The sequence below is a fragment of the Serinus canaria genome, chromosome Z (assembly GCF_022539315.1).
Source record: "Serinus canaria isolate serCan28SL12 chromosome Z, serCan2020, whole genome shotgun sequence".
NCBI classification, from domain to species: Eukaryota; Metazoa; Chordata; class Aves; order Passeriformes; family Fringillidae; genus Serinus; species Serinus canaria.
Window position 1 is genome coordinate 24,798,718 of NC_066343.1, and position 27,483 is coordinate 24,826,200.

The 27,483-nt window shown below is 38.5% G+C and overlaps 1 protein-coding gene across 6 annotated transcripts in view; it reads left to right on the top strand.

Moving 5' to 3' along the window:
• Positions 1-27,483, top strand: part of ECPAS (Ecm29 proteasome adaptor and scaffold) — a 59,982-nt gene that overhangs the window by 5,862 nt on the left and 26,637 nt on the right. For 3 of the 6 annotated variants that reach the window (XM_030236669.2, XM_050987142.1, XM_050987143.1), the window contains exons 2-23: positions 1,700-1,830; positions 4,704-4,820; positions 6,425-6,543; positions 7,659-7,811; positions 9,873-10,041; positions 10,524-10,663; positions 11,845-11,926; positions 12,142-12,261; positions 12,431-12,516; positions 12,783-12,861; positions 13,953-14,002; positions 14,562-14,628; positions 14,733-14,855; positions 15,953-16,056; positions 17,224-17,347; positions 19,285-19,365; positions 20,087-20,318; positions 20,857-20,948; positions 22,663-22,797; positions 24,966-25,131; positions 25,548-25,720; positions 26,196-26,297. In XM_030236669.2, coding sequence (XP_030092529.1) covers positions 1,700-1,830; positions 4,704-4,820; positions 6,425-6,543; positions 7,659-7,811; positions 9,873-10,041; positions 10,524-10,663; positions 11,845-11,926; positions 12,142-12,261; positions 12,431-12,516; positions 12,783-12,861; positions 13,953-14,002; positions 14,562-14,628; positions 14,733-14,855; positions 15,953-16,056; positions 17,224-17,347; positions 19,285-19,365; positions 20,087-20,318; positions 20,857-20,948; positions 22,663-22,797; positions 24,966-25,131; positions 25,548-25,720; positions 26,196-26,297 — 2,645 coding nt within the window. Of the gene's footprint in view, positions 1-1,273; positions 1,569-1,699; positions 1,831-4,703; positions 4,821-6,424; positions 6,544-7,658; positions 7,812-9,872; positions 10,042-10,523; positions 10,664-11,844; positions 11,927-12,141; positions 12,262-12,430; positions 12,517-12,782; positions 12,862-13,952; positions 14,003-14,561; positions 14,629-14,732; positions 14,856-15,952; positions 16,057-17,223; positions 17,348-19,284; positions 19,366-20,086; positions 20,319-20,856; positions 20,949-22,662; positions 22,798-24,965; positions 25,132-25,547; positions 25,721-26,195; positions 26,298-27,483 lie in introns of those variants that run through there. The other 3 variants (XM_030236670.2, XM_050987144.1, XM_050987145.1) reach the window with 3 other exon arrangements.

Sequence of the window (27,483 nt, forward strand, 5' to 3'; positions counted from 1 at the left end):
AGTGATGCACCAAAGAGGTTCTTGAATGGGGGCTCATTGGGATGGGAGGGATAGGAGGGGTGGGGGAAGGATGACACAAGAAGGAAAGTGAAAGGAAATCAAATGTCATGATTTTTTAAAAAATTGAAACGAGATATGTGTTATAGAACCATTGACTAGCTGACAACCTGAGTGGTCTGTGAAATCAGTCTGAAATGAAATGGACTCGTATCTTCAGTTTATTGTATAGATGCTGCAGAGTTTTGGCAGTAGTTTCCTTGACGGTAAAATTTCATCGTGCTCTGTCTGTTCAGTTGCCTGTCATATTTGCTCAGCAGAAAATGAAATTTTGGAAGTGGTATGTTTATGTTTAATCTGCATCTGGCAGAGGAGGAAGGAATAATGCTATGAATGCAGGCATAGCGCAGGTTTTAAAAATAGGACAGTAAAGGCTTCTGAAGCCATAACATCATGGGTTTGTTTGCTGGTTAGAGCTGTATTTGCATTTCAACATCCCTTTTGTTCACTTCGGTTCTAACCATATCCAATCACCTCAGTCTTTACTGCTGCCCTGTACCACTGCTCTTTTTTCTTTTTTTTTCCCCACTCTAGTCCTTTACAGTCAGCTTGATGATCCTCCTCTGCTGAAGGAGGCCTCTCCTTGGTCTCCCTCTAATCTCAGCTTGCTGTAGGTCACTTTACACTAGTCTGTGGGGAAATTATTTCCTCTTTGAAAGATGTCTTAAGACCTTTGGCCCTTCAGAAGCATTGGGTCTCCTTGCCGCCTGTGGGTCTGGCTGTCATTGCTGCAGGATGAAAAACATGCTTCTGGTCCTATGCACAAGAACTCTTCTCCGTCCAGCTGTTGGGAATGCTGTTGTTGTTGGAGAGGCTTGGCTTTGCTTCTGGTGTAGCTGTTGGGGCAGCTGCATGCTGGCACTTAAAATAAGTACTTTTAACCTTGTTTTTATCGTCAGCCTTTGTGCTTGAGCTATTGACAGTAGATTTTTGCTGTCATCTGTTTTTGTGAAATGATTTTTTGTTCATTCCTTTCTGGATTTGGGGAGAAGATTAGCTGGCCAGAGGAAGATAAGTTGAAACACCCCAGCCACTTTGTAGAGTGATAGTAGGATCACAGCAGTATGTCCTACATTTGATGCTTGTGCTCTTACTCCTATTGATGATAGTGCTGTCTTTTTGAAAACAGATCAGCTACTTATAACAAACAACTGCCTCAGCCAACATTTGTTCAGATTTTCTAGGAGACCTAAGTGCCCCAGTGGACAGGTGCTGGACAGGTTAGCCTGTCAAAATGTTGTATGAATACTCCTGTAACCCTAACCTGTGTGTATCAAATTTACCCTGGAGCAGTTGTCTCGAGCTTCAAAAACCCTGATTTTTCACTCTAGATTCTTTCTTGTGTTTTCAGGTGTGTGGACTGTACATGCAAAGGCGGCCTTAATTGTTTTTGTCTTTGCTAGGAGAGGTCTCCCTGTACTTGTGAAGGCTAGTACTAGAAGCCATCAGGCTGGTTTCTACCATGAATTGTTTTTTCTGTGTTAAAAATCTGTGATGAGTGCTTTTTAGATGTAAGTATGCTAATGACATTGTGCAGAGATTCTTTTAAGTCCATTAGGGGATGTTCAGAAAAAGTTTTCTTGCTACAGAAATTTTGAGTTTCAACCAGTTTCCCTTTTCTTTTTTCTTTAATTAATTGCAGATCAGCTGGAGCGCGTGTTCTTACGTCTTGGCCATGCAGAAACAGATGAGCAGTTACAGAACATTATTTCCAAATTCCTACCCCCTGTTCTCCTCAAGCTGTCCAGCACACAGGAAGGAGTTCGCAAGAAGGTAAGGGTTCAATTTACCATAAAGATACATTGTCCTGATCAGGGAGAAGGAAATCCCTGTGATGTATCATGATTTGCTATGCTTGGATGTTCTCTGTTGAGGAAATTACTCTTTGAGGAAAATTTATCATTACCGTGATAGAGAATTGGTTCATTACTGCTGTTAGAGCTTAAACAAAACAGTCAGTGCTTGTGTCAGCACAGGTTCTGCAGATGTGTGGAGGCTGTATTTGTTTCCTCTTGAGGCCCGCTAGCTGTGAGTTAGCTTGGGATCAAGGCTTGCTGCCATAGGGATGGTTGCCTTGGCTTCCAGGGCTGTTGTGCTTCCACCTGACTTGGGGCATATGTGAAGCAAGCCTTCTGTGCACAAAATACCATGAAGCCATACTCATTGCTGTCATTCACTTGCCTGATAATTGGAATAAGAGCAAGAGCCAAGTAATTTTGAAGATGGACTGTCATACCTACCTGAAAAAAATTAGTTCTGTGGTACATAAGACAGCTTTATCACAAAATTTATTGTTTCCTTAATATGTACCAAAACTGGTTGGTTTTTGCCTGTAACCAGGAATAAGGAGCAAGGACCAAGCAGTTTTAGAGGTGGAATTTAATATGTAACTGGGGAATTCAGGTTCCTGCATTAGGTTTTTGGTCTGGTAATAGGAGTGGACTGGAATGTTTTAAAGCAGAGTGCAGATGAAGTGTTGGGGGTTGGTGGTGGAAAAGAAGCTTTTCATAAGTCCCTCTGTCTTGTAGGAATGGGGAAAAGATCATACTGTCACTGCATTTGTAAGTGGATTACAGAACCTGCAAGTTACTGTAGCATAGATTTTTCTCAAAGTTCTGCACAAAATATGTCTCTAAGAATGATTACATGAAAATGAATCCATGGATGTCATGCCATTCCACTGTGCTGAAGGACAGATAATCCAACTCAAAATGGGTGTTCTTCTGAATACCTGCTTACCATGTGTGCTTGAAGCTGTGAAGAAAGACATTTAACCAGCTGATTAAATTTCCTAGGGTATTTTTTTATGATCTTTTTCTCTAAGCTGGAATCTGTTGTCCATTATTTGGGAGTATTGGAAGATTCAGGAAAGGGGAGGAATAGTCTTTGGAATATTAAATTTTAAGAAGCCTCTTGAAATCACACAGCCTACTTAAGAGTGTATTGTAGTGGTAGCAGTTAATAGTTTTTACATTAGAGTGAATAATGAAATAAAGTGCATTTCTTCCTTTTAGGTGTTTAAACTCTTGATTTTCATTCTCACCAGATAATAATAATACATGCAATTATAGCACTTGATCATTTGAACATGTTTCTTGAGTTCTATCTTCGTATCTCCTACCCTTTCTCAGAGAGATCTGTGTAGACAGGTTTTTTTTTCTCTCTAAAATAGTATGAATTTGTAACTGTTGCAATAAATATACAGCAGCAAAATTTGGTAGCTGTCAGTGTTAACTTAGTTTGATAGTTTATCTCTGGTTTTGATCACATGCTTGCAGTCAGCTCTGCAGTTTTTCTGGATTATGGCTGGACATGATTTTGTTTGAGACCTAGTCATGGAGTGGATGTAAAGATGGTGTCCAAGAGGCTGCTCGTATGCAGCTCAGCATCCATGTGGTTCTGCAGTTTCCATTATGGGCTTCAGTGACAGCATGTTATGACCAAGGCAATGATCCCTTGAAAACGCAGGACAGCCTGGCTTTTTGCTTGAATTGGTTGAAGTCAACGTGAATCTAGGACTGGCTCTGACAGGTTTTGCCTGAACTGAATTGAATTCATCTAATTCGCTTCCATTTTTTTGCATCACCTCTTTTAAGAATCTAATGAAGTTTGCAAGCAAGATGCAGATGTTCAGTGTGATTTCTCAGAATGGGTAATTGTTCCAGAGTAGAAATTGTAGTTTTTCAATTTTCTTCATTCAGTTATGATACCTCCTTCAGGAGATTTACAACTGACACTTTGGTGTTGCTAAGAAACTACCTAATCGGATTGTAGAATCATGGGATAATTCAGGAATTTAGAAGGTCTCCAGACCAATCTCCTATTTAAAACAGTCCATTACAAGTTCAGTTCAGGATGAAGGTGAAGGTTTTATCAAGATGGGTCATGGGAAACCCATCTTGAGAATAAGGACTGTACATCCGGGCTCAAACTTCACTGCTTGACAGTCGTCATCATGAGGGAATACCACGGTGCACCTCTCTTGTTTCTACACACGCTGGCCCCCATTTTGCTTTGCTGTCTGTCAGAGTCCAGGGTCATTCCCCTCGAGCATCTGCCTGTTCCCATTGGCATTACTGCTGGAGCTCTCCCCGCCCAGACAGGACTGCACATTGCTTCTGCCTGACATTCACAGCGCTCGTGTTGGCTTCTCCTCTTGTTTGAAGGATTTCAGTTCTGTAATGTTCCACTCCAAACAGTTCTCATACACTTATTTGCTAACTTCATTATGAGTGGGGATATTTTTTTTTGCCTGCTTTGTGAATTGGAGTTATTCCACAGCTCATATATAGAGCAGGAGCGCAGATTTCCAAGCCAGAGACAGTTTTGACAGGTAGTAACTAACCTGTGGAGAGAACTGGTCATCTTCAGTAATCCTTTCTTTTATTTCTGTTGATGGATGTTGTTGATTGTGGTGTGCTTTGGGACTTTTGTGTTTGTTTTAACAGTGACATGGTTTCAAGATAATAATATAAATGAATGCTGCTGATTTCTTACAAATTAAATAATCAGTTAGATCAGGCCTGATTTGCTTATACTAAGCCTGCCTAATGGGTTGAGGTTGATGATTGGACCCCAGAGTAGCAACATTAATGGTGGTTCTTTACATTTTTTTTTGTTTTGGTTTGGTTTTTTTTTCCTGTCAGGTCATGGAGCTGCTGGTTCATCTGAATAAGCGCATCAAAAGTCGACCAAAAATTCAGCTTCCAGTAGAGACTCTGCTAGTTCAGTACCAAGATCCTTCTGCAGTGTCATTTGTCACTGTAAGTGTTCCTCCAAGACTGTTTGCTGCTTTACTTTAGCAAGCAGAATATTCTTTAAAGCTTCTGTATTTAGCTCTGTCAGTTTTCCTAGCAAGTATGTAATTGTTACGAGGTTGATGCTTTAAGAGGTTTTTTTATACTCAGTTTTATAGTCTGGTATGGGTGAAACTTGGTTTCATAAAGCATTATGTTCAAATTAGACAGTTACTCTTGATATTTCATGGTTGCATGAATTGTCATTGCTTCTATTGTAAAGGGTCTGTTCGCTGATAAAAGCTGCATTTTGCACGCAGCTACCAATCCTTATCCTGATATCTGCAGGATTGGAGTTTTAAGTAAAAGACCCTTATCTCTTTGAACACATGAGGACCTATATTTTTATGTGATTTTAGGGTCAGGACCGTAGCTGAGCAAGATGAAAAAAATGTTATTTTATAGATTGTGAAACTTTCATAGATTATTTCATTCAATCTAATTTAAAAGTGAAAATAGTTTTAAAAGGTTTTTTCCAAAACTATGAAACAATGAGACAGTTTGCATTTCAGTTTTGATATGTCTGTTGCAAATCATCATCATGAAACAAAAGTGATTTAATCATAGGGAACTTTGTACTTTTCGTTTTTCTGTTAAGTCCTGTGTGTAGCATAAATTAAAAAACATCTTAGAAATGTATGGAGAAATATTTAGACTTTAAACAGCAGTGACATACATAAAAGTAGTCTTAGGTTGTCTTCAGCAAGTGCAATTGTCTGTGCAATTGCAAAAGTAGTCTTAGGTTGTCTTGAGCAAGTGCAATTCACTTTTTAGAAATGACCAAGACTTCTGGAGTGCATATGTCTTGTAGAGCAAAATGAACCATCCTGTTTAGAGACATACTTAACAAATGCTGTATTTGGCTGTACCTGTCAAAATGTCTTTTCATTCATGTATCTCAGCAATGCATATTCCTTTGCATCATGAGGCTTCATAGCACTTTAACTCAAGTGTCATCTACGAAGTAGTGTAGTGCACTACAACACTCCTTTGCCCTGCTTTCAGACAGGTCATGGAACACAACTCTTACCTCTGCACTTCTTGGCTGGATTTAGATGAACAGCATAGTCCAGTATTCAGTATTATTCTGCTGTGCTGTCCTGTCACTGGACTCTTAACTGCATTTGCTGCTTTTAAATGAGGTGATTTAGAAACATGTTTTTAAGAGAAATTTTGTCTGTGCTGCTGACTTTTTATTTATTCAATATTGTATTCTATTTTATTTCAGAAGTAGGTAAGAGAGATCATTACATTTGCTTTATTTTAAGCTGTTGCTTAGTTGCAGCTGCTTTTGGTGAAATTGGCAGTGAAAAAGACAAACCAGAGAGAGCTTTTTTGATTGTTTTTTTCCCACTGCTTTTAAAACAGAAGCCCAGCAAGACCTACTCTGACTAGTCTATGCTGAGTCTCCACTGTAATGGTTGTCAATCTGATAAGTCTTAGACTTAAGAATTTGGTCTTGCAAAACATATGTTGTTTCCAATATGCAATTATGTAACAGAACATACAAGAAGTTAAGGAACACATCTTTTCCATTGCTGCAACACTATGTGCTTTTTCTACCCCTTTAGAATTTTACCATAATTTATGTTAAGATGGGATACCCCCGTCTGCCTGTGGAAAAACAATGTGAATTGGCTCCAACCCTTCTCACTGCAATGGAAGGGAAACCTCAGCCACAACAAGACAGGTATGACTTCCTACTCTTGGAGTGAATTTTGTTGGTGTTATTTTAGAAAAAATAATTTATATTGGTTGTTAAAATATTTCCTTAGTGCTGTCTTCATGACTTAGGATGTTCTTGCCATGTACAATTTGGATCAGTAAACCTGTCATTTGAGTGGTACAAGAAATTGGTATAGTCTAATGCTGTAATAATATACAGAATCTGCTGCAGCAGACTACCTATATGATAAGAGGTCTGTGTTATGATGGAAGTGAAATGCCTGTCCATATCCCCCATGCATCTTCACCAAGTTCTGGTTTCCATCTTAAGGCCAGACCTTCAGTAGATACCCTCTGACCCAGCGGCAGGAGCAGTGCTAGATGTCTCAGATTGGCCACTCTGAATTGAGAGGAATTGAGAGGAATTCCTTTCAAGGAAGTAGGAGTTTTAGCTAAGTTGTAATATATGAAAAATAGAATGTTGGGAACTGATGTATAGTAAGAATCTCTATGGGTGGGCCTGGTTCTTACTACATTGAGATGAGTTTCCACTGTGTTGGTATTGGAAAATGTCATTAAAAGCATGTCTTCATTCACTCTACATACTGTAATGGTGTCAAAATATTTTTAAATGACATTACTGAAAGGTCTTGAGTAACATCTTGCTTCCATTCATGAGATCAGTGTGAAAATACTTGAAGCATGGTTTTTCTCTGTTGAAATGGCTTCTTCACATGAGTGAAGAGAGCTTTGGAAAATCCGGCTGTACGGCTCTACATTTGCCAGTGTGTCTTAAGGATGAGACAGCCCTATACTGTATTTTGTGGCATAATTATGAAACTGTCAAAAATCTGGACAAAGACAGTGACTTTATCTCTCCAGATGTCTGCATGCATGCAGGCACATATATTCCATTTTAAGGACAAATCCTAATTTATGTTCTGCTTTCCATTATTAAGTAGATCAGGTGGTAAATAGAAGCCACTGGATTCTATGAAGCCACTGTGAATATGTTGAACTTTTGTTAAGATTTTATTTTTTTGCTAATGAAGAACAGTCTTGTTGTAAAAGGTTTCTCTCTTGTATAAGTAAACAGGTATGGTTTTTAAAATGGTTGCAGTAAATGTAATTGTTTTTCAGCCTAATGCATCTTCTAATACCAACCCTTTTTCACATGAAATACCCTGCTGAACCACTGAAAGCAGCAGCTTCTCCATTTAATCTTGCTGAAAAACCAAAGACTGTACAGCTGCTTTTGGACTTCATGTTGGATGTTCTTCTTATGCCTTATGGGTGAGTTGATACCAGTCTTCCCTAGCATTAATGTGTTTTTTGTCTGTGAAACAGCACAAACTACACCCTTGAAAACACATTTAAAGTGCTCTGTTACTTCCTGGCTCGAATGAAACCAGTAGAAAAGTACAAAAGAAGTTGATAATTGTAAGAACCAGGTAGCCAACCCTTTCAAAGAGAAGCCTGACAAAAATGTGTACCCATCTATCTGCAGTTGAGTTTTAAAGCTTATTGCTCTGAGATCATAAGCAAGAATAATCTCTAAAAACTTCTGCTTTCCAGAGATGAACCTTTGAACATGACTGTCTGTCTTCTGTCTGTCTTCTGGTGAAAAATGTTCAAACTGCAGCGATGTTGTTTGAGTGTGAACACTGTCTTTGTAAGCAAGAGGAATGTACAGAACTACTTGAATTTACTGATCACTGCTAGTTAGGAACCTTCTAGTGTCTAAAATCAATACTTTCTCAAAATGTTTTTTCCAGTAACTGTTTTGTTGGTTCTTTTTGTTTCTTTGTATTGCTAGGGGAGCTTTTGCTTTGGAAAAAAATAGAAATAGTTTTGGTGGTTGAACACGTTTCTGTTTTTTTCTGGCAATAAAAGTCTCATAGGATTGGTGCCAATATGATCTATTTGAGCTCATAATTCTTGCTCGCCTGAGTGGATTAACCTGAAGGAATGAATTTAAAATAGCGAGCACATGGTCTTTCTCCTTGTCAATTTGTTGGAGGCCATGCTTTCCATCAGCTAATTAGGGGACTACTTCCCTTTCATTTGAATATACAGAATCTTGCAGCACACTGTTTCAAATGCTTGTTCTTCTGTTCATGATTCACACTATTCAGCTGGCTCAGGTTAATTGCCTTTAGCTTCATCTGTAGCTGTAGCTTCAACAAATGAATCTTTGGGCTTTCCAGTGAGACGTCACTCCCTTCCACACTTTAATACTCTGGCCAAGCATGAGTTTTTAAATCACAGAATAATTTGGTTTGAAAGAGACCTCTGAGAAAACACTCAGAGACACTGAAAGTAGAAGGTGAAGGTTTAATTTTCTTTCCAGAAGGTGCTAGAGTGTCTTAAATTAGCCTGTGGCTCTAGTTGTCTGTCTCTTAAAGTCTTGCTCTCTGGGGGAATCTGTTTGCAGTGGTTTACAGCTAATTTGTACTTGTTAGAACTTGGTGTGTCATTGTCCAGTTGTGATTTAGCCTTACCAGTTTGCTGCAGTAAAGCAACCAGAAAGCTTAACTATAGGGTTTAAAGCTCATAATAAAGTATTTAAAGTTTTAACTAATGAGACTTGGAATGAATTCTTATTGTTGAGATTGTTTACCTCTTTTTGTTACCTGTGTGCTGAATGCAAAATGGGAGGCTGGCTGGGGCAAAAGAATTCTTGCTGGTCTCTGCAGTGGAATTTTGAGGCCATTTGGCTGTCTTCCAAGGATACCTGGAGTTGGTTTGGTGGCTTTTATAAAAGCATGAAGGTGAGCACAGGGCAGCTGGACTAGCTGGTCTTGCAAAAGAACAAGCTCTGTAAACTTTTTTATTTTTGCTTTCCTTCTCTGCCCTGTATTAAATCTGCCATTTTCCAAGACAGTATCTCATTTATTTATTTTTTTACATCAGGATGTTTGCTGCCACTTGTGTTGCAAATGCTTCATTGTTTCCCTTCTTAGGTCTGTATTTTTTATAGAAATCATACAAATGTTATTGGAAATTTTAGCATGAGTTTCATGTAGTACAGCATGAGTATTTACTTCTAATACAAAAGAAATATTTTTTTCTGGTTTGTAAGCTAAGGACCCTTTCTGGAAATGCCAGTGGACCCTTCCCTTTTCTAACTGAAGTTTGTTTTAACTTACAGTGACATTGTTATGGCTCTTGCAGAATATATTGGGATAATTTGTAGCAGAGCCTCAAATTCTGTCTTATGTTAGAGTCATGGGATTAATTAGAAAAAATAATCAAGTTGGACAAGTTATGTGTCTTTCTCAATTCCAGAATCTAATTCAGCTGGTAATGTGGATTGGAAAAGGCTCTAATAAAGGTCTTTCCCTGCCTGCTTAGGTTTGTATTGAATGAATCTCAAAGTCGACAAAACGTGCCCTCAGCCCAGGGGTCTTCCTCAAGTAGCGTGGGAGGTTCTGGAATCCCTCAGCCACCTCCAGGGATGAGCTTTTATGCAGCCAAAAGGGTAATTGGAGACAGTCCATGGACACCAGAGCTGCTAGAACAGGTATTTAGTGCTGTGGGGCTGCTCCTTGGTGAATTGTGGGTACGGTAATGGGGACAGTTGCAGATGGAGGAATGGAAAGCCAGAGGGAAAATATGTAACTGATTCTGACCAGGTCTTTAGTTGCCCTGAGGGAATTTGCTGAGGAATTTTGCATGATGCCTTAAGGAATTTAGCAGTGATGAGGTGGGAAGGAAGGTGATCGGGAAGCAGCCATGACTGCAGCCTACTCTTGTGTTTTACTCTAAAAGGTTGCAAGAGTGTCTTCTGAAGCATCCCTTTTCAGCAGTGGTGTAAAAGAGTATCCCATTATGGTAATGCCCGTACTTTGCTGCAGACTTTGACAGGAGGCTAGCTAAGAGATGGAGAGCATGTGAACTTCTCCTTAAGCGAGCAGAAGCCATGATTTGAGACAGCTGAGGTGCTACACTTACTGTAACATCCGCTTTCTTGTGAGTAACTCTGCTTTCCCTGGTGTTAAACAGTGTAAGCTGGGGATAGTGAAGTTCATTGAGGCTGAGCAAGTGCCCGAACTTGAAGCTGTTATACACCTGGTTGTAGCCTCAAGTGATACAAGACACAGTGTTGCCACTGCAGCAGACCTTGAACTAAAGAGCAAGCAAAGGTAAGGAAAAGATAGTGTAAGTATTCCTGAAGCAGCTATCACAACGAATGTAGTGCTCCAGAGAGACTGCTGGAGGTGAGGAAGGCTGAGGTTCCCTGTATATCTGTGAAGCTGCCATGTCTTTCCGCTGGGCTGGGAATTTGTGGTTTGCAGCTGGATATGTCACTTGTCTCCAAAACTGACTGCTTTAGCTGTGTGGGTTTGATCATTTTTGGTATCACTTTATTGTCAAATCATGAAAAGTAACGGTGGTTTCTACATTGCCCCCTGTGGATTATCAATTTTCAATAAGGCTTTAGTAAATGATTCCCAGAAAAGTATACTTTCATTTAATTTATTAGGAGAGTAAAGAGACTAATTGTGAAATGGATGATAGTCTAGAAAGTTTGGCAAGCACTGTTATTACTGAAGGTTCTGCTCACCTGCGGTTCGCCCCTCATCATCTAAAGACAATGCTTCTGTCTTTAACTCATCAAGAGGCCAGAGTAATGGCTGTTGATATTGTTTGCTGAGACATTGACAGTGGGACATCTGCTGGCTCATGTAGGAGGCTGGAGCAAGACAGGGCCATCTTTGAAATATGTAGGCGACTTCATCTTTGAAATATGGCTACATCTTTGAAATATGTAGGACTGTTTAACATGGAGTCAGAATTTTCATATTAAACCTTCTGCAGCTGAAGTCTGTTCATGTACCTCAGTCGTTACAGGCGAGATGATTCTATTAAATGATGAAGTCTGATTAAAGAAGCTGATCTCCTCTTCTTGTCTCATCTTTCCTTCTGATGAGAAAGATGTCCAGAGAGAAAAATAACTATGTGGACAATATGTAATGTTGAATGTCTTTTATAAGAAATGTATGCTGGTTCACAGATTACTGTTTGATATCCCATTGGTCAATTATCATGGTCTGTATGTCTTGTTTCAGTAGCAGAGAAGGGATTATGTAGGTTTCTAACAAATTACTTGATATCATGTCGTCAGAAATTGTTAAAGTGTAATTAATTCACATTCTTTATGACTGTATATTATGTGGGTGTGGGAAAAGTGGTCAGAAGTCAAACTGTGAAGTTCTGTGTAAATTTTGGGACTGATATGAATATGATGCAGAATGCTTCTTTCAAGAAGTAGTCAATAGTCAGAATCATAACAATTTGTGTTCAATATGGTTTTTTCCTTCAGTTTAATTGACTGGAACAATCCTGCTATCATCAACAAAATGTATAAAGTGTATCTTGGGGATATACCACTGAAAACCAAGGAGGTAAGACTTGCCTCCAGAGTTGTCTATCTTCTTAATTGCTGAAGAAGTAATTTTAGTTGTCTTACTTTATTTAAAAGTATTTGTATTTCTTTAATCTTATCACTTCCTTTGATATCTGCTTTCACTGAATATTTATGCTATTTGAATAATTTTTTTCTCTGTACCAGTGTGTTCTGATTTGCAGCAGAAAGTAATTTAATCTCTGTTTCTGACAGGGATCTGTTCTGAAACCAGAAATGAAACGAGAGTCAGTCAGCACCCGTGTTAAATTAAAGATAATTCCTCATCTTCTACGATCCCGGCAAGCTGCAGAAATGTTCCCAGCTAACATTCAGGTAATGTTTATTTTCCAAAGTAATACTTCCTAATAAGTTTGATACAGTTCCTCCAGTACTTAGAGGTAGAAAGCATTGTTACTGATTATAGTGTTTAAAGAAGAGGGGGAATGAAAATCTTTGAAAGTGAAGCCAGACGCTCTGTAATCTGTTCCTTCCTTTTCGTCAGGTGGTGTATGATGGACTCTTTGGTGCAAACACAAATGCAAAACTGAGAAGTCTGTCTTTGCAGTTTGTACATCATATTTGTATCATGTAAGTAGTTCAGAGAGCACTTTTTAGTGTTTTTTAGCTATTTGCCTAGAAGCCACTCTGTTTAATAAAGTTACAACTGAACTAATGAGTACTAAAACACAAAGAAAGTAGGGTTTTTTTAACTTAATCTGGAAAGCTCAGTGTGTCTGTGCTTGCACACAGTAAGTTGTAATATCTGATCTTAACACAGTCAAGAGAAGTGATACTAGAGAAGAACCTTTTCAGGGATGCAAAAGATAATATTTTGTTGGTTTCTCTAATTGCAGTTGTCCAGAGAATAAAATAAAGCCCTTAGGTCCAATGCTTTTAAATGGACTTACAAAGCTGATCAATGAATACAAAGAGGTAAGATGAAAAATTCTTTACTATAATTCTTCATGAGTACAAGCAAAAGATAAATAAATGTATGATGGAAACTGATGTATCTTTTTTTTTGGTGTTTGCTTGAGGGGTTGCTGGAGAATACCTTTTAAGAATTTTTGTTGGAAGAGAAGCAAATATTTTAAAATGCTATATAGTAAAACTGTTTTCTTTATTTAACACTGATAGATATGTGCTTGGGCACCAATTGCAAAATCTGAAGAAACTAATAGTGTTAGTAATATAAAAAGAGAAGTCAAAGTAGTATCTAGCTGCCCTTACTCTGGAGCACACAAGGTCCTCAACTCTGGATGTTTATCTCATTGTGTTAAGCATCTGTATAGGCCTGCTTGTTATACCTTCCGTGCTATCTATCCAGAGATGGTATTACTATGGGAAGGGTTTTGCCAAAGAGAACTGCAAATACCAGTCTGGCCTGATGAGGTATTTCCAGTGCCATTTCAAAAGTAAAATTCTCCATGATACTTCTAGATGTACCATAGAAAGGGCAGATGTTGCAGATCACCTTTTCTGCAGCTTTGAGCTTCTTGCTGCTTTGTTTGACTTTTGAATGTGACCTTCTGGCCTGAATTGGCATTTGAATGCATGGGACTCCCTTCCATTGGGAAAGGAATGAAAAAGGAGGAAGTAAGCCCTTGTGTATAAATGTGCTGTATTGGTCATCCAGAAGATGCATTTGGCAAACAGCTTCCTTTGTTTACAGCTGCTGTTCAGAGCTAGTGCTTTCTGTCCCTTTGCTACTGCTTTGTATCCTCACTGAATCTCCTTATTTGTTTCTTTTGAACTAAAATGTAGTTAGCTGAAAGCAGAAGAGAGATTTGCATTTTGCCACAACTTGCAGTTTCTCTGTTTCTTAGACAAAAGTGTCCTCCCTCTGTTTCTATATAATGTTTTTATTCTTGGATAGAAATACTTTGTATTTTAGGATTCTTTTTCCATGAAAGCCTGCTTGAGCAATTTGAAGACAGGATATAAAGTAAATGTGTATTTATAAAAGATATACCTGTGTGTGTTTCTGGTTTTGCTAAATTCTGTTTATTGTTTTATTATTCAAGGATTCAAAACTGCTATCAATGGCATATTCAGCAGTTGGAAAGCTCTCCAGGTAACTGAAACATCATTTAAGCAGTGAGACATTGAATAACTTCTCCAGATTAACTAGTTAATTTATCAGCAGCAAGCTTTATGCCACCTACCAGTTTTGCAGTTGAGTATACAGTGCAGAGAAAAGTGTGCTTCTAGTGACAACTTCAGAGATGTAAAAAGAAATACGTTTTCACCTGATAGCTTCTCTAGCAGGGATTAATGGCAGCTCATGAATTGTGCACAGAATTTAAGAAATGGTTCTGCATTCTGGATTGCCAGAAATACAAATTTAAGGAATGTACAGCAAAGAGCAGAGTGCATGAAGCTAGGTAGCTGGTATGGTCAGTCATGTGCTGGTGATCCAAGTGGTTGTCCATAAAATATCTTACTTTCCAAACGGTGTTAAGGGAGGGAGAATGTGCTGCTTTATGATGGATATGGCTAAGATAGAGAAAACTTTCTGTGCTGGCTCTAATTGTTTGATACTTAAAATTTGGAATGAGGGAAAGACCAGTGAAGTGTGAAGCATTTCAGCTTAATAAAACAAAAGCTTCATGGAATAAAATATCTTGTTTCAGCCGAATGCCTCAGCTCTTTACCAAGGATATAGCACTGGTACAGCAGTTTTTTGAAGCCTTATGCAAGGTGGGTGCTGATGGGGCTTTGGGAAATCTTTATTGTTTTCTTTTGATTTTGCTGAATTCTTGACACTATACACTGTAAATGAAACTCTTTGTTTTTTACTATAGGAAGATGCTGATACTAGGCTTGCCATTCAAGAGGCATTGTCTATGATGGTTGGAGCATACAGTAACTTGGAAGGAGCCCAGCGTACTCTGATGGAAGCTCTTGTAGCTTCTTATTTAATAAAGGTATTTTCAGTGGAGTTGAAATCACATACTTAAAAAAAAAAAATTAATTGTCTTCCTGTTTCCTGACACTTCTGTTAGATAATTTGGATCAGATCTTCCTTTTCTTACTGAATGTATTGGCCTGTCTGGGAGAAGGCAGGGTGTGTATGCTCACATAAAATATTTTTAACGTGGTTCGGTGATGGCAAAGGAGGTAATACTGCAGTTCTCTGTTTGTGTTCTGTTTAGCAAAAAACCAAATCCATTACAATTGCATTATATGTTTTTCATAGTCTTCACCTTAGAAAACTTCAAGAAGTAAATGCTTCAGGGACAGTATTCTGAAGCACTGTGGGATGTTGAGAGTTTGGTAGAAAGGATCATTCACTGCTAAGTGGGGTTTCAGCTGGCTGTGTGATATATGACATAAGGCACCAGTGAACCTCTTCAGGATCTTAGCCTTGAGACACTAGTCTAGACTAAATCAGACTTGACTTGCTTGTACTTTGAGTACCTTGTTTGTGTTTAGAATACAGCAGAGGTCTGGATTTTCAGAAGGAGTGAGTGTTGTACACTCTGTGTTTGCGTCAGTACCCAGTCTGACTGTAAAGGTTGTATGTATTTCGAGTGTAAGAGATAATTTTCACGCTGACAGCTCCTTTGCTCAAGGGATCTAAATCTCCAGGCAGTACCTTTTTGAGATTATGTGTACCTTACAGACACAATCACTACCCTAAGCTGGTATTTCTTTCCCACCTCTGGCTATGCTCCTCCTAAGAATAGCTCTGTTTTCTGTGGCAAGATGATATATGTCAGTTTCATTTCAAAACTGCCTGGATGGAGCAGTTCAGTTTTTCAAGAATTAGTATGATTCCCTGAAGTGTGTATGTGTTTATTAAACATTAAATTCCCTACTTGTGTATGAGAAGTTTGGTTTTCTTTGCCTGTCTCTTGCCATATGAACTGTAAGCATGAGTAGTGTCTCAAAATGTCTAAACTTTTTGAATCATGTTGGTACCAGAGATCAAAACAAATGACTGATGATGTACAAGTGGTGAGTGAAAGTCATTACTGCTGTCATTTAAGACTCAACCATGTTTGTATCTTTTCCCTTAAAGCCTGAAGTTCAAGTACGTCAAGTGGCCGTAAAATTTGCTAGCACAGTGTTCCCTCCAGATCATATCCCTTCCAGATACTTACTCCTGTTAGCTGCAGGAGACCCGTAAGTTGTTTTCCTTTATAAATTATTTTCTCATACATATACTTATGTATGTTTGAGTATATGTATATATATATGTGTGTACATATATATATATATGCATATGCACGCACACATGTATATACATTCAGTAGAATATATATATATTTGCATTAAATATGAATACATGTATCTGTGTGTGTGTGTAAGTTCGCACATAAATAATGTGAAGAAAATTAAATATGGTAGTTTGGAAATCAAACTTCACATTCTCAACATCCTGATGGAGAACTGTTACTCAGTGACAGTCTTGAGATCGTTTTTCTTGTTTCAGATGAACTGCAGTGACTAAAGCATTTCATAAAATGATCATTTCATTTCATAAAATGATTGCATTTTAAGTTTGCAATTGCAAAATTAAAATGCATTAACTGAAATCACTTTTACAATGTCTAGAAGTTATTTTTTCCTGGCAAATTCTGTCAGTCTATTTTTAGCTTGTATTTGCAGAGAGTTGAGCATGCTGTTTTGAGAGTTACCACTCTCTGCTGAGGAGTAGGTGGCTCGTTAAATTACAGTAATAATTTCATTTGCAGTTTTCTGTTACTGCAGTGTAAGTGGTGGAGGTTTTTTTCCCAACTTATTTTAGTTACTAAAGCTATTGTGTAACTAAGGAAATTAAGCAGATCAGCTGCAACAACCAGCTCTGTCATTGCAGTGTCAGCACTGTTTCAGGAGTAGTTATCTATTGTTAAAAAGACAATGATAAACCTAGTAGGTGGCAGCTGAAACTTGACTATAGGAAGTTTTAGGGAGAAGTAGCAGATAGGAAAACAAGGATGTGGGAACCAGAAATTGATGGTGAACCCTAGAAGGATGTAAGAGGAACAGAAGTGAGCTCATCCAGACAGTTTTGCAGAGAGAACTCAGTACTATCCCTTTTTCTTTCCTGTCTCTAAAATAAACAAATATTAAAAGTAGTAGTGGAAGATTTTTTTTCTCTCTTTCTTTAAAAAAAAGCTGACAAAAAAACCAACCAAACAAAAAGAAAACAAAAAAAAAAAAACCAAAAACCCACATCTCATTTTAAAACTGTTCTCTCACTCCCAGCTTCCCAACATATCTTAATGCTCATTAAAGGCTTTTTGTTCTGTGCAAATAATGTCTGTTTCTCATCTTTTCTTCTGAAAGACGGGAGGAGGTACATGGAGAAGCCCAGCGGGTACTGAGAACATTTTCTGGAAAAAATGAAAAGGAGAGTTCTGGGAAGCAGATGCCTTCCTTCCCTGAAATGGTCCATTACATTCAAGACAAGGTACAGTGCCTCTGTCACAGTAAATGACAAATAGATATGTGATACTTAGGCATGGGATAAGTTTGGTCTTGCCTTCCCTGTGTCTGTTTCCTACAGCTGCCCCAAGGAATAAAATTAGTGAAAATCAAAGTAAGGACCACGCATAGTATTTCATTGCCAAGATTAATGCTTGTCATCACTTCCTGCTGGCAGTGATTGCAAGAAATCCAAGTGTTAAGTAGCGAGACAGATCTTTTAATAAAGGAAATGTTTTGCTTTCTTGCAGTTTGTGTGGATGATATGTGGAATGAGGAATCCAGTTCCTCAAGGGTTATAATCCAGCATATTTTACACAGTTCTTGAAGGTGCAAGAAGACTGCTTTTTATTTGGCTAAAATATTGTTTGTGTTACACACTTCTGTGTATAGTAGCTGTACTAGGCTTATAAGCAGTAAAGGGGATGTGGAGAGACACTGGCAATATTTTTTCTTATGATAGCCTACCTTTTAAAAAATGTCAGAAGTATATAATTTTGAAGCACATGTGATTTAGCATGAGATCTGTGATAGCAGAACTCTTACACCTGAGAGATTTCTTATGAAATATGTGCTCTGGTGGTGTTGTACTCTACTAATACTCTGAAGTATTTGAAGTTCTGTCAGAAAACTTGCTTTTTTGTCCAGAATGCTGATTACTTAAGTAGATATTAAAAAATTAGGGAACCAAGATTCAGTTTTAGATAACACTCCTAAATTCTGTTGCCCTGTAGTTTGTTTTAAAGTTTTCCTTAGCATTCATAATGTTACTAAATAATTATGGATCAGTGTAGTTTAATCACTAGTGACAAAAGCAAGAGTCCCTCAGTCATGGGGGAGTTAAAATTTTTTTGAGTACTTTTCAGATCTTTATATGTCCGGAAGATGTATTAAAAAATCCTAGAGGTATAATTATTTGCTTAGTTATCTCAAAGTGTGATTTTTCACATACTGAAATCTGTATGCATTACTTGACACAATTGGCTGAGATGAAAAATGATTGCATGATTTAGCATGATCCTTCTCTCCTTTAAAAAAAAACATATGGAAGAGTAGAACCCCGTCTGCTGGGTATGGGTGGGAAGCCATTCCTCAAGGGAGTCACTGTCTGTTCACTAAATCAGGTTTTCTTTAATAATTCTGTATGTCATTAAAATTAACATTGCAAAAGATCATGGTGTGTTAAGGGGAGTTTTCTTCTGCAATTGCCTTGTGTGTTTACTCAGGTACAAGGCTGCCTGACTGACATGCACGTTGATGTGCATGTTGTCTGTTTAATACATACATAATGCTTTTCTGCAACATTTGCAGTGGGTGTCACTTAAAAACTCCTGTTTGGATGTGTTTCTGCTGGCATATTTCTGCTTGTGAAAGCTAACATTTACATGTAAAGAAGTTGCTCACTTGCTGCTGCAGCCTTCCACATAGCAGGTAGAGAGATTACGTCCGAGTCTCTCTCAGTCCGAGAGGCTCCCCAGACTTGGCTGGCACAGCACAGGGCACCCACCTCCCAGTAGTGGGGAAGCATGGCTGCTCTGCAGCCTCTCCTGGCAGAACTACCATTTTAAAGCTTTCTGGCTGCCTGTCGGGGGGAGGCTTAGAGTTTGGAAGTTTGTGAGGTACTTCACTTTTAAATTCTTAAATGCTTCTTTGTTTCCTGAAAGGAAGACAGAATGTTGTACTCCTTCAGCCTCCTCTGTATTTTCTCTCATGCATTCAGAGTTTTCACTTTCTGAATTGGTGTAAAGTAGTTGAACTGACTATTACCAAGTATACTGTGCCCTTTTTATTACAGAGCTGTTACATATTTTCAGTTATTAAGTGGAGGATTAACACACTCATATCAGCAAAATTTCACTGAGCTTTCCAACCTCTGTTATTATGGGTCTGAATGGTCCGCTCTTAATGTATTCTGTTGTTTAGGCCACTCACCGAATGAAAACTCCAGCTAAATATATGACTGGAACTGCAGTGTTACCTTTTAATCCCGCCACATTTGGAGAGGTAATTGGTTTTACTTCCTCAGATATGTGTACCACTGTTTATCTAGAGGACAGTGTTAGAAGCTAACAGGTACCATAAGTCACCCTACATTCTAAAATTCTTTGAAACAGATGTTGGCATTAACTGTCCATCCTTTGTCCTTGAACAGCAGTCTGAACAAGATTGTCATGGGGAATTTGGGAGGAATGTTCAGAAGAGGGTTGCTCCGCTGCTTTCTGCAACATCTCTAACGGATTAGATAAATCCATCTCTAGAGCATTAGATAAAGACAGGCAGTCCTGTGCAGGTCCCATTATGCTCCTTGGGGCTTTTTTTGTGACAAAATCCCAGGCTTCAGTGATCTGTAGAAACAAAATGAAATGGGAAGTGAGATTTCTATTAGCCATGTGTCATGTTGCATTTGTACACTTGCCAAATTGGTATAGGGTACAGGCTGAACTTCCTACAAGGAGTTACATCAGCTGGTGATAAACCAAAAGTCTGCATATGATTTAATCTTTAGGAAGTGGTGTAGGGTTGTCAGGCAAGTGATTCTAAGGTTTGTTACACTTTATATTTGTTCCTGTCTCTATGCTAACTTTTCTGTCTATATTTGATAAAAGAAAAAACTATTCCATTTTGGTTACATTGAATACAGCATATTCTCTGCTCTTTTGTTTCTTGCATGGTTTTTCAAGTGCTTATGCATTCAGGATCCTGTGTTTTCTTCTTCTCTACTTAGATAGTTCTGTATCTGCGGATGTGTCTTGCTCACAGTGCTGGTGTGGTGCCAACCTCACAGAGCTTGGCAGATATGCAAGATCATGCTCCAGCCATTGGACGTTACATAAGAAACCTCATGTCTGGCAACCACTTACCTTTCTCTTCCTCCTCCTCCTCTTCAAAAAGTGCAGAATCCAACCCTGTACATATATATATTGGCCTTCTTCAGCAGCTCTTAGCTGGTGTTGGAGGTAAGAAACTATGTGCATCAGTACCCTGAAGAAATAAGTGTCTTCTCTTACTAGAAATGAGTTGCGTTGTTTTTTGAACTTGGCTTCAGTGATCATAGAGTTGAAACACACACTATATACTATTTAGTTTAAACTTGTTTTCTTCTGTGCGACTTTGTAGGTGGGAGAAAGCATAGCTGTAAAATTGCAGCATCAGTTGACATAATAGTGTAAAATTGTGAAGCCATTGTATATAACAGCTTCTTCACCAATTAATGCTGTGTCTTCCTCACTCTGATAATAGTCTATCTACCACAAGTGTCATCTAAAATTTGAATGCATTTTGAACTAATTGCTACTAGAGTGTTTGCTTTTATTAGAATCCTAATATGTCTGAGAAATATTATACCTTATTATTCTGTATTGTGTGTTATTCCTAGTGATTTATAAATAAATGCCTGAAATGCCTCATACTTCTTTAACGCTTTTTAGCACTGAATGTTATGTTGTTGTAAATACTGGAGCTATTTAATAACCTCATTCTTTAATTATTGTTTAGGTTTGCCAGTCATGTATTGTCTTCTAGAAGTTGTTTCAGTGTATCCAGAAAAACTAGCCACCAGATTTGTAGACAAAATGGATTGGATTAAGGTATTGTGAAAACCCCTTTTTCTGGTGTTTTTCTGGGGGATGGATGGAATTTGGTGTTAGCAAAATCTGGCACATTTCCCATGGTGAAACAGAATATTTCCAAATATGCACTTGATTTGAAATCTGGTATTTCTGCTCATAGTCAACACCTCATGAAATGTTGTATGTGCCAGGATGGGGAAAATTATTTTTTGGTTCTTCTGTATTACTGTTTTTGTTCATTCACTTACATGTTCTAGGTAGTCTGACAGCTATCCTAGGTATAGTCATCCATTTTTTTTCTCTGCAGAGGAAAGCTGAAGACAACATTCAGCGCATATTTGACAGAGTGAATGTTTTCACTGGGAAGATGCGAATGACTTCTTAGAATATGCGATTAGTTACATCTATAGTTTTTTTTAGGGACCTTCCTGTGGAGATTTTTTTTCTATTTATTAACCCCAGACAAAAGAAACCCCATACCCTGAACTCTGCTTGGGAATAAGCCAAAGGGAAATCTGTGTTCCCTAGATTCTTTCCTCAGGTAGCTCTCTGCTTTTTCATTATTAGCCTCAAACATCTAGGATTTTTGAAGGTCTTACAGGTTGCCGTTGCTTTCACTGGGGTAGTCTGGCAGAAACAAATACTTATTCAAGTATTAAAGAACATTACACTGTGTTCTCGTAGTTTCTCCTGACGATATCTGTGCTGCGTTGTGCTGTATGCAGGTTATCACTTCTGATTTACGTGCAGGTATGAGCCGCACAAGAGAATACTTAAAAACATTGCCCATTGCTCATCATTTTAGAAAACTTTTCTTTGTCCTTGGCCTAGTGTCCATTTGCAGAATTAAGCTTCTAGGGGTAGTTATTGATAGTGCTGAATTTCAGAAATAGTGTTGTAAATTATATTTCATGTGTTTTTGCCTTGTCAAGTGAAACAAACAGATTGAGGGGTTTGTTAGAAGTCACAAATATGATCTGTTTCTGTGATGAAGTTAACATTACATTTAATGACCCTGACAGATCATTTCTAGTTTGTTTGCGTGGCTCATTTTGGTTTCTGTGTGGTAGCCCAAGGCACTCAAAGATTTGGGTATGCATTTTTCATGGGAGTGTGTTGCATTATACATCAAATTGCTAGTAGAGGTAAGATTATGTCTTAACAAATTACCCAAAGCTTCCAAAATTCAAATTTTAATAACTTATTTGGACAATACAAGATCTAAAATTGGGTAGTTTTGCTTTGGGAACTGTGATTTCCTGGATACCTTTTTCTGGTTGTATTTGACTTGTTAACCCTCTTGAGATTTTTAAATTCCCTTTGATTAATAAGAAGGGTATGGAAACCTCCAGCAGCTCAGGGAAAGTGTAGTGGCTTAGGGTGTGGCTTTTTTAGCACTGTATGAATGCAAAACCTGGAAGCTCTTAGCTGAAGACAAAATTCAGCCAAGAATTTGATGTGCATGGTTTTGACACAGAACTGGTTGGGTGTCCCTCTTATGGCTAGTGGTCTTCTCTCACCAAAGTGCTCAGTGTGTAATGAATGCTTTGTTGAATTGAGGGCTGTGTTTCTTATTAAATGATAATGCTGTCGGTTTAAAGTGCGCTTTCTGAATTAAGAACTGTTTGTGTCTCCATGACAATTGTCTTTGTATATTGAAGCTCTTTATGAACAGACTGGGTAAGAAGCTGCTTTCATATTTTATGGCTTGTTTTTTTTTAAACTCCCACAGAACTTGATGAACACTAACAAAGAGGAAATGCGTGAGCTTGCAGCTCTGTTTTATTCTGTAGTGCTGTCTACCATGTCTGGAGATGAGCTTAAGGCATCCTTGGAGCAGCTAATCAAGATGACAAAAGACAGCCATGTAACTATCTTTCTTTATCTGCTTCTTTTTTTTTCTCATGTCATGTAACTGATAGGATATTTGAATCTCACCATGTGTCCAGGAGTATTAACCTTAATCTGGGTGTAAAATTAACTAACTGGTTTCCAGTTGGATGGTGAGAAGGGATTTTTGTTGTAGGTGAGTGCAACAGATCTTTAAATAAATTAATCCCTGAAGCTGTTAAGGTCAGTAGGTTTTCATGGAGGCACATCCCAAGCAAAGTGCCATCGTGTAGTTAACCAGTTTTATCCAGCTAAATAGCCACATGGAGCCACTTCCCATTGAGTGGTAATGGATCACACTACCTACCTCTAACTGTTTACCTGTTCCTTAAACCTGAGCACTTACAGAATCAAGAAAATTTTTAACTTGTTAAATGTTCAGCCCTTCCCCTCCTGAGCCATAGTCTTCTACTGGGTCCTCACCACCTCAGGATCTTGTGCTGTGTTAGGGCTGTGCCTTCTTCCCTCTTGCCTCACATGGATTGCTCAGCAGGCCTCCACAGCTGTGTCTTTACATGCTGGGTGTGCCTGCCTTCCCTTCTCCAGCAGCTCCTTTTGCCCCCCCTTATCCTTATTTCTCCATTTTGCCACTGCAAGCATGGAAAAGGAGTCCTGGAAACAAATTGGTCTTGTTTGGTGTGTCTTGAATCCTGCGTGGAAGGGAAAGCAGTAGTATTTCCAGGTTCTGTTTCCCCAAAATGGTTTTGTATCAGTCTCTCTAATGAACTTAAAGGGCCACCATCTTACATTGCAGGTGACAGGCTGACAAGAAGTGCTGGTTGCTTTATGTTGTAGTTAACAAACATGATTTATTTTGAGGCTCTGAAAGCTCTGAATGGGACCCAAAGCCATGTCATTGCTCAGTTTTGTGAAGGCACAGCTCCTGCAGTCACAAAGTCAGTATAGATGGGTCCCAACCCCCCACTGCTTTCAGCCCCACTCACCCATGTGAACCATGAAAGAAAAAAAAAAGCAGGGTGTTCCCATGCCTTTGTGAGTCTGAGTCAGGTAGAGCTCTGACTTTCTGCTACTGTACAAAACCACTTGAATTTGTAACCTAGGGGTGGTGGTGATCCTTGTGTCACAGTAAGGACTGCAGTGTGAATGGATAACTAAAGTGGAGATGGGGGAAGCATCCATCTTCTGCTGGCTTTGCTGCAGTGACACCACCTCAAGGAACAGTTCCTGGTGGCCAGGCTAGGTTGAGGACCCATTGTGGCAGCACAATTGCCCTGGTGCAACATCTGTAGTGTTAAGAAACAAGAGGTGTGAATTAAATCGACCTTAAGCTCCTGCACCCCTCCCTTTGTTTTTTTTGGTTTTTTTGTGTGTGGTTTTTGTTTTTTTTTTTTTTTTTTTGTTTTGTTTTTGGTTTTTTTTGTTTGTTTGTTTGTTTGTTTTGGTTTTTTGGGGGGGGTTGTTTGTTGGTGGGTTTTTTTTGTTTGTTTTTGATTTTTTTTTTTGGGTTTTTTTTTTTTTTTTGTTTTGTTTTGTTTTGTTTTGTTTTGTTTTCCAATTAGGTAGCATTTGAGTCTTTTAGCCTTTTTTCTCCACAAAATTTTTCTGCTAGAATTCACTTATAGGAATAAAAATGGTAATTAAATAGCTCCAGCACCAAATCAGCATTGGAGAAACTGGTGTTCTCGACATTTAATTGTGTGGATTAGATTTCACGATTTGTAGCCTGCCAAGCTGTAGAGGCATTGCCTTCAGCTTAGGCCAGGTCTGAGCTCCTTCTGAGCCACGCAGATGTAGAGCAATTACCCAGTACTGCTTTTTACCCAAGACTACATTTTGTCCCCTTGGTCTGAATATGTCTGGTTTTTAAGTAGAAACAGTGTAGTTTGGGGGGGTTTTTTAAGTCTAGCTACCAAAGGGTAGCTTTAAGAATGTGAGTGCTGGTGATAAATTTCTAATCTGTCCTCCAAGATCTCTTTTAAGTTTTGTTAATGAATCGTAAAGAGCTCCATTCATCAGAGAGCTCTAACAATATTAAACTCCGTTGTTTTATTGTGTTAGAGCTCTGCATTCTTCAGGGTGCCTTCTGATCTAGCTTGTCCATATGTGTTTTTAAATCACTGCTTTGTGCAAAATGTTACTTACTTTGAAAATGAGATTTTTTTGCACTGTTGGTGTTGTCTGTAGAGCCCGGAGGTCCAACATGGATCCTTGTTGGCTTTGGGATTTACAGTAGGAAGGTACTTGGCCAAAAGGAAAAGCAGAACAATGGAGCTACATGACATAGAACAGCCAAACACTTCAGTCATGCCGGAACAAGAACAACTTATAAAGTCGACAACAGAGACAATAGGTAACTTCCTGCCTAAGACTTTGCTGCATGTAACAGTTGGGTTTTTTTAGTCCATCCTAGGCTGAGGATTTTTCTGAGATGCTTAGCCCATACTCAGAGTAATGTTGAGTTCAATTTTTGTGATAGAATTGACAGTCTGTAAGAATAAAATCTGATTAGATGTATAGACATTTCAGCAAAATCTTGGTAGACTTTGTAACTTGCAAGTCAGCACAGCACAATCAGGAGTGATATTATTGCCTAGATTCCTCTCAATGTCTCCTTTCACTCCTATTTTTTTTTTCTAACATAATGCTTCCTACCAGCTGTAGAGGAGATTAATGCTTTGCTTCTTGCATGGGTATAATACAAGTGCCTGTCCACTGCTAAATAAATAATACAAAATCTGAGTCATCCTGGTTTGCTTTTCCGTGTAGGTTCTTTTTTGGACAGTACCTCTCCCTTCCTTGTGGTGGGTGCTTGTATGGCTCTTGGGGAGATTGGCAGGAATGGCCCCTTGCCAATCCCCAACGAAGGAACAGGATTTACAAAGCTGCAGCTTGTTGAAAACTTACTGGCCCGAATTCCTTCCAGCAAGGAAACAAATAAGGCAAGATTTTTGTAGTGTTCTTGTGATTCCTGTTCATTTCTTGAATGCTCACTAGGTATATGTGTTACATGCCAAACTCAGCCTTGTTTTTTAAAGGAATTAGGCTTTTTGTTGGCTTTAGTGAGTTGGCTAGGGTCTAGGTATTTCTAATATTGTCTAGCACTGATCACTTGTGCTTTCTATAGTCATAACTAGGGGCTTAAGAGATAAAAATATGAATGGTCTTCATTTTAATTCAAGAAAAATGGGAATATCTTCTTTTACATAATCCTCAAAGGTAACAGGACATTTGTTCTGATCTACTTTGGAAAAGGGGTGCACTGATTGATCTAATAAGCCTTTTGCATGTACATCTGATACCTTGAGTGAAACTTCAGCAAACTTCACTTTTCAGTGAGAAATAGTGGGTTTAAGGTGCATCTCATGGACTTACAGGAAGGTTATATGACGGTGTTATTTTTTGTTTGTATTTAAGATGAAGGAACGAGCAATACAAACATTAGGTTACTTCCCAGTGGGAGATGAAGATTTTCCCCACCAGAAGCTATTGCTGCAGGGTTTAATGGATTCTGTGGAGGTGAGACACTATCAGTGTATTATCCTTTATGCTACAGTGAGTATTTCTCTTCAGGTGCTTTTTATGTAGTCTAGAGCCACATTTACAAAGGGAGTTGACTTTCTGTGATAGTGCCTCTGGGTTTTTTAAAACTGCCTTGAAATAGAGAGCAGAGATAGACTTGGGGCTGGTAAAAGGTTTTATGCCCCAGTTTAAAAACTTGCTAGTCCACGTCTCTGCCTCAGTCTGAGCAAATACTTGTTCCTCTTCAAGAGGCTTATAGATTTTTTTATTTTTTTGTACACTGTATGTATAAAATCTCCAAAGCTTATATTATTGATGCCTTTGGCCTTTACTTTGGCCTTCAAAAGTACCCTGAAAGTAGGTAATATGAATACCTCTGAGCTGCATTAGCTAATACAACTCACTTGAATTAGAAGTTTATAGAAATATATGTATCTCTTGTCCATCTAAATTCATTATTGAAACACACTGCATTTTTTCACAGTACTTCAGAGCTTCTATACATATTTCAATATGCTAGATAACAAAATAAAGTGAAAAATCTTTTTTAGTGCCTTTCATTTACAGCTTGTTTTGCCTTTCTTCCTTGCTGATACTGACATAGGATTTTGCATTGTAGAAGTGGCTGTTGAGTATCAGACAGACATGCTTTGCTGAGTGCTCCAATTCTAATGTGATCAAACATGCAAAAACCATAGAATTATAGAATAGTTTGGGTTGGAAGGGACCTTAAAGGTGATCTAGTTCCAGTCCCTCAACTGTTGATAGGGCAGGGACACTTCACACTAGACCAAGTTGCTCAAAGCCCAATCTAACCTGACCTTGAGCACTGCCAGGGTTGGGGCATCTGTGAGTGACGTCTTACAGTGCCTCACCACCTTCACAGTAAAGAATTTCTTCCTAATAGTTCATCTAAGCCTACTCTCAGTTTGAAGCCTTCAACCACCTGTCCTATCACTATACTTAAAATACTAAAAATACTGAGAATACTGTGTACCCAAAGAACAAAAGATGTTTTTGAGTGCCATGTTTTTCTCCTGTAACTGCATGGGGACATTACCACTTCCTTTATAAAAGGTGTACTTGAAAAAAACCTATTTGTCTTAGATTGCAGGAAGCTAAGCTTAATTCTCCAGGAACCCTGAGCATTTTGTGCTTCTAGAGCATAAGGAAAACTATCTTG